Source organism: Aricia agestis, chromosome 3 (genome assembly GCF_905147365.1).
Source record: "Aricia agestis chromosome 3, ilAriAges1.1, whole genome shotgun sequence".
Taxonomy (NCBI): domain Eukaryota; kingdom Metazoa; phylum Arthropoda; class Insecta; order Lepidoptera; family Lycaenidae; genus Aricia; species Aricia agestis.
Window position 1 is genome coordinate 20,006,917 of NC_056408.1, and position 6,893 is coordinate 20,013,809.

Sequence of the window (6,893 nt, forward strand, 5' to 3'; positions counted from 1 at the left end):
ATCGGTTTCAAATAAAATATAAATCCTTAAATTAAAATAATGCATATAAACATAATATTGTGATATAATATGTTTCTTCATTTTAATGGCAACAGCGAGGCTTCTAAGCCTTGTATCTCAGTAAAAAAGACTTACAAAAAAAAACTATAGCCTCCTCCAAATAGGGAATATTACGCAAAAGTCGTAGCAGAGGGCGCCACTAGCACATACAGCTCGACAAGGCTTTAAATGAACGTGGGTGACATTGATGGGAGAGGGAGAACTGTCAAACACATGTCAAAAATGACGTTTTTGTATAATAGAAGCGTTTAGTTCCTTTCAAAGACTACTTAGGGATACTACGTATCCTATACGGTTCCTTTTCTCGCCACGTTCATAATATAAAGCCTTGTCGAACTGTACAGTAAATAATCTAACCAAAATCCGACATGTTGCACACGGCATATCAGAATAATAATACGTTGTCAAACGAAACTTTTGTTCACTGTATATCACTGACCTCCATTATACAAGATCGCTTATGCCAAGCTATTTTTGTGCCTATTTGAAGCGGAATCAGCGCCCCCAATGCGGGGAAGAGAACTAAATCTGACGTAACTTGCAAATGGCCGCTTAATCGTTCCAAGTACTCTCACTACTGCTATCAGCGCCAATATGTCTACTTTCAAACGTCATTTTTACGTCAGATTTAGTTCTCTTCCCCCGCATTGGAGACGCTGATTCCGCTTCAAATAGGCACAAAAATAGCTGTCATTTCAAAGGGTATCATAAGTCCAGCGTACTTGTATAATGGAGGTCAGTGCTGTATATGCTAGTGCCTACCTAGTACGTAAACATTGTGGTAATATGTCCTATTCATTTTCCTTTAAAAAAATATACTTAAATAAGAAAGGCAACTTAACTTTTTTATTTTTTTAATTTTAACGGCCTTAAAATTTAAATTATATTGCACAGATTCAATATCAAAACACTTCTAGAGTCGAATACTTAATATCCTTGTTTTTATTTCAAAACCATCCTGTAGTTCATAGTTGTTTTATTTTACATTGATGTTATATCGCTGGCTGCCAAGCTAATGCCATGGTGGGACAACAAATGACTTTTCAAACTGCATTTCTGAACGAATGCTGTACTGCACACCTCACATTTAAATCGTCTATCATTATTATGTATCCTCATATGTTCTCTGAGAGTGTATTTTCTGGCGTATGCCTTGTGGCACACTTCACAGGTGTATTTTCTCTCCCCGCTATGTTTAATCATGTGCGCCTTCAAAGCTTTTTTACTGAAAAATCTGTAGCCGCACTCGGTGCACTGACAGTTTCGTTCCATCAGATGATTCTTCTTTATGTGACACATCAACAGCGACTTCAATATGTAACCCTTATTACAAATGTTACATTTGTATTGTGCTTCCGAGTTGTGAACTTTAACCAAATGTTGGTTCCTCTGGTAGTAGCTGCGGAAGGGTTCGTTGCAGTACGGACAGTTGCTTATATTCCGTGCGCCTAAATGTTTAGTTTTTTTGTGGTACTGTTTCTTCATTTTACTCGAAAACACTTTGTCGCAGTGGTCGCATTTGAAACTGCCCTCCTCGTGCGTGGCTTGGTGGGAGTTCAACGACCTCTTCGTCGCGAAAGACGTCTCACACTTGTCGCAACTGTAATTGCTGTAGTGTTTGTTCATGTGCTGCTTTAACATTTTAAACGTTTCGTACTTCGAGGAGCACATGGCACAGTCGTAAACGTCACCCTTCTTCAGCTTAAACTGCATGAGATGATCTTTGATGTCCACGTGATACACCTTGTCGTGTACCCTCACTAGGTGGTCGGCAAAGAATGATAGATTACTGAATTTTTCATTACACAGCATGCACGTCAAGTCGGTCACATCTAATTTAACATAGTACTCGCTCATGTCCGTCGTCGTTCGCAAGTCCAGTCTGTCTCTTTTGTGTTCGTCCTCCGTGTGCCTCCGCAAGTCGATCGGATCGGGATAAGTATTGTTGCAGTACCCGCAGATGTATCCCAGTAGTGATTTATTTTTAAACGGTGTGGCGTTTGTATATTTCAGTACCGTCAATAAGTTTTCCCTGTGTTTCTTCTTCTCGTTGTTATATCGTGTTGTCAATGTTACGTTAAACTTTAAATCGGACTTTAGTATTATTTTGTCACTCTTAACTTTTTTTTGTTTTGTTGAACCATCTCGAGATTCTGAAATATATAAATTTCCATTTAAAAATATATTAATTTCAAATAAATGTCACCAAAAGAAACTGTTAAGTACGCGAATATTTTAAATAAACTGTGTAACGTTCGATTTAAGTATATTAATGTCAATAGGCGCGTCCACACAGAGCGAGCAGCTTTTTGGCCGCTACACCACGTGACCGAGAGCCGCTTATAGTTTGTGCGTTTTATGATGATATGCGTGACACATTATAATTGACAATAGTAGGGAAGTTAACTAACAAAAATTAATCGATATTTTAAAAATATTGAATCACTTCGTAAAGGAGCAATTCCTTTACGATCGATCGAATCGAAATTATCGATTTCGTACTGACATTTCAGTGGTGCCGGCGATTTAAGATGGCCGCCCTTTTTTATCGATTTGATTTCGATTCAACAGAGTCAAACTCTATTGACATAAGTTCCGTTTCATGCATACGACATTTTTCAAATGTTTTCGTAACAATAATTTTATACTCCTATTTCACAGTTAATATTTATAATTTTTATTAATAAGTTAGCATTTAGCATCTTTTCATTATTATTCATTTACAATTATAGGAAACATTTGTTTTTGTAGATGGAATATAATTTATTACATTTTTCCCTGTCTGAAACCAAATTGATTATCCGAGATTATGTTATTCCTTTCTAGAAACGACACCAATATTTTGTTTAATATACGTTCTAGGAGTTTGGATATATTGGACAAAAGAGAGATAGGGCGGTAATTGGAGGGGCAAGATTTTGTGCCGCTTTTTTGTATAGGAAATACAGCCGCCACCTTCCATAATCTCAATAGTTACAGCACAAATCAATAAGCGTGATGTTTTTCCGTAAAGTGTACCACAAAATGTACAGGTTGTGGGATATACTAGGACTCGCTTCGCTCGCCCTGATTACGATTTTTCATTTTACCGCCATTAAGGAAAATCAGAAAGTACCATCGAGGAAATTGATTCCTAGGCAGTTGACAGACCAACGTCGTTTGGTCGGATCATGTCAATTCAATATTAATTGTGATCTGGGTTTAACGTAATGCGACCAAACTAAGTAGGTACGTATCTGCCTAGGAATCAACTTCTCTGATAGTACTTTACATACAATTAAAACCAAAAAATTAATTTACTTACTTAATGATATTCCTTTTGCGGTTATTTTTGCCTCTTTTGGAGTCCAATCTGCCTCTTTGCTAATTTTCTTTCTTTTGTTGGTTCTTTTCTTTAATGACTCATATTCATTTTTGACTGAAACTATATTAAATAATTTAACTTGCCATGTACCATACATTTTTTTATTGCTAAAAACGAAAAAATTAGCAGAAATTCACAAGTACATATTTAAAAATTACTAAACTGCAGTTAATAATTTTCAAGCACAAAGTCACAAGTATCTTTTACTAGTAAGTTATGTATGTTCAAAGAAATTGATTCCCAGACAGTTGACAGACGTGGTGGGGCTGCGGTCCTGTATCATGCGTTTCCCGTAGTCCCACCTTAAGGAGCAGGAACACCGTTGGGGTTTTAGTGGATAGTCCCGAGTGCGGATATTACGTCCGCCTCGGGGTGTCCCACATACCTTGGTGGTCCTCCCCAGGACCCGGGAATGGGTAAATGCATTCCCGCAACAAAAAAAAAAGGCAGTTGATAGACCAACATCATCGTTCGGATCATGTCAATTCAATGTTATTTATAATTGTGAATTGTGATCTGTCGGCTGGGCTTGACATAACGCGACCAAACTACGTAGGTCCCTCAGAGGGACCCCATCTGCCTAGGAATCAACTTCTCTGATAGTAATAACCCTTGCGGCTTGCTAATATATAAATATCCCCACTATATATGCAGATAATGTCTGTACATTAAAACTGCAAGGTAATAAGTCCTTGTTTGTTACATAGCTTTTTTTAAGTACCAGACAAGGGCCAAAATTTGTCTTTAGCATTATAAAGGTAACTTTCTGACTGTGGCTGACATAAATTCAATGAATATGCCATTTTATGACATACGCTCTGTGTTTGATTTTGCTGTACACTGCTAAAGGTACGGCGGTATGGGTTGCTAGACCAATGTCGGTAGAAAATCAAACCTATAGTCTACGGACTACGACAAAGTGGCATTTTATTAAGAATTTTTTGTTGTTTGCAGTCACTGTGTTTAGGATCGGAAAGTCACCTGTATAAGTAGATTCTTTTTTTGATAAGGGGTACAACAAACAGGGTAAAACAAGCATAAGTTATATTACATTTGTTTTTAGCAAGAACTGTTAAACCATATAAGAATACTTACCAGCATCAGCCAGAAAGTAATCATCAGACTCATCACTGTCATTTTCAAACTTGGGCTCAATTTTGATTTCAGCTTTTTCATCTGTAATACATGAATTAAGTCTTTATTAAAAAAAATATAATATATAATAAAATCTAAACTTTTTTTTTTTTTTTTTTTTTTTTTTTATTTGCAACCAAGTACATATATAAATCAACATACATTGACGAAATATACAACTTATGCCTTGTTCGGGCGTTTGCAAAACAATTATAATTTTAGTGCTTATTATTCAAGTAAATATATAATCTTATTTTTATGGTATTTTTATCAGTGCTTATAATCAGTGGCGGCACAAGACCGAAATTTTATGTGGGCAAAATATATTTTGCAAGGCCCAGGCAAATGTATTTTGATGGATGATGCAAGAAGACGGATTTTGTGTGAAGATTTTTTTGATACTCGTAAATCCTAAGAAAAAAACGCGCTATCCAAGGGGCGCAAGGCCAAGGACTGCAAAGCCGTGGACGGTCGCCCACACCGCCCACGCCTTACGCCGCCTCAGCTTATAATCATATACAGTGTTAACATTATTGCAAGTTATCCAGTATAATAGTTAGTTTTAGTCTTACTAGCCTTTATATTTTTTCATATTTTATTTTGGGTATTACAAACAGATGCTGGACTATTATTATCAGACTTACTCAATGAGCACACAAAATGCATCCAAAAAGCAGCCCAGTCATTTTAGAGATGACACAAGAATCTTGTACAAAACTTCAATCATCATTTAAACATCATTGATGAATAAGCACATTAATAAAGATAATAAAGACAAAATATTGCCGGTTCTTCTCGCTGGGGTAGTTCCAGAACCGGTGGCAGGCAACATAGTTTCTTCATTCTTTCCATGGGTGTACCGAGGGGGGGCATATCTTATATCTAGTACTTTTATCAATAAAAATTAAAAATTAAGAAAGTCAATTTTTGCCATTTGTTTGCATTACAATATTTTTACAACAAAATTATTAATTTTTTATTCTTTATAAATACCTAGCTTATAAAAAATCTGATTTGCCCCCCTCTGGCCCAGAACCTGGGTACGCCCATGGTTCTTTCTACGACTTTCAAAAAGTGTATCATGATACCCATTTTGAATAAAAATATATTTTATTTTATTTTATACAGAAAAAATTTACTCACCAATTTGCATTATGTCATTAACTGTCTGTGACAGTTCCTGCTCTGACCTAAGAACCAGATGTTTGAAGCGGAGGCTCTCCCGTAGTGTTGCTATGCATGCTTCGCATATACCATTGCATTCTTGTTGTCGATTTAACTAAAATGTACACAATTTATTTCCGTAAATGTTAACATGTAAGTATCTCAGTATTACTTTTCCAAAGTCTTCCGAGTTTTACTTGACTATATTTTCAATATCTAATTTCATTGAACTCAAATATGATATAAGTGTAGATATTTATTTTTTTGTATACTATTGTTTATTCTTATTGAAAAGACATAGGTACTACTAATTGCCAATGTCCTAAAATTTAAAACATTTGATCAAAGGGCATTCTATTCGGGGCAAAATGTTTGGTTCCAGTGAGACTCCCTTTGCTGCATTGAGATTAAAATAAATTAAACTTACTTTAATATTGAAACATTCCTGCAACATATCCGAATAAATTTCTTTCTGATCAGAACAGGTATAAGCAGCATATAAATCTTTGTGAAATCCAGAAACAAGACAGCAACGACATCTTTTTATTTCTTCCATTGTGAGGTTTTAATTATTTATTAATGTTATTTAATTAATCTCAAAAGATGTCATTATTTAATGCAAAATACGGAGAATGTAAATAATGGAAAACAAAATTGACATTAGTGGGTAGTGGTAACCTAATATATCTGTATTATCTATGGTGGCAACTGGCAACTGGCAAATACGCAAATTTGACGTGTATTTGACACATACATTTAGACAGATTTTTTTTTTTTCGGCTGCAAGTTGCAACTTGAGAGTTGAGGGCAAACTTGAGAGAATAGAAAAAATATTATGAACCATAGACTTTTGTTTTTATTATTTTAATATTTGAAACGCCATTTTTAGGGTTCCGTACCCAAAGGGTGAAACGGGACCCTATTCATAATTCATGAGACTTCGATGTCTGTCTATCCGTCTGTCCGTCTGTCTGTCAGCAGGCTGTATCTCAAGAACCGATATAGCTAGACTTCTGAAATTTTCACAGATTGTGTATTTCTGTTGCCGCTATAACAACAAATACCTGTTAAAAACAAAATAATTTAAATATTTAAGGGGGCCTCTCATACAACAATAAACAAACGTGATTTTTTTGCTCGATTTCAATAATAGTAACAAGTAGACACTTGA

General features: G+C 35.5%; 1 protein-coding gene across 1 annotated transcript; it reads right to left on the minus strand.

Annotated features, from left to right (window-relative positions):
* Window positions 1-897: 897 nt before the first annotated feature.
* Window positions 898-6,361, minus strand: LOC121725536 (zinc finger protein 287-like). Its single transcript, XM_042112543.1, has 5 exons — window positions 6,150-6,361; window positions 5,702-5,837; window positions 4,520-4,600; window positions 3,365-3,484; window positions 898-2,213 (listed from the first exon to the last, which is right to left on the minus strand). Exons 1-5 carry the CDS (start codon window positions 6,276-6,278, stop codon window positions 1,042-1,044), a joined length of 1,638 nt encoding a protein of 545 aa, XP_041968477.1. The 5' UTR covers window positions 6,279-6,361; the 3' UTR covers window positions 898-1,041.
* Window positions 6,362-6,893: the final 532 nt, after the last annotated feature.

Bases quoted from the DNA above. Each gene is read 5' to 3' on its own strand.
- LOC121725536 (XM_042112543.1), bottom strand. From the start codon at position 6,278: ATGGAAGAAATAAAAAGATGTCGTTGCTGTCTTGTTTCTGGATTTCAC. The intron at 4,601-5,701 runs GTGAGTAAATTT...CATGTATTACAG, and splicing joins TAATGACATAATGCAAATTG to ATGAAAAAGCTGAAATCAAA. The intron at 3,485-4,519 runs GTAAGTATTCTT...TATTTAATATAG, and splicing joins TTACTTTCTGGCTGATGCTG to TTTCAGTCAAAAATGAATAT.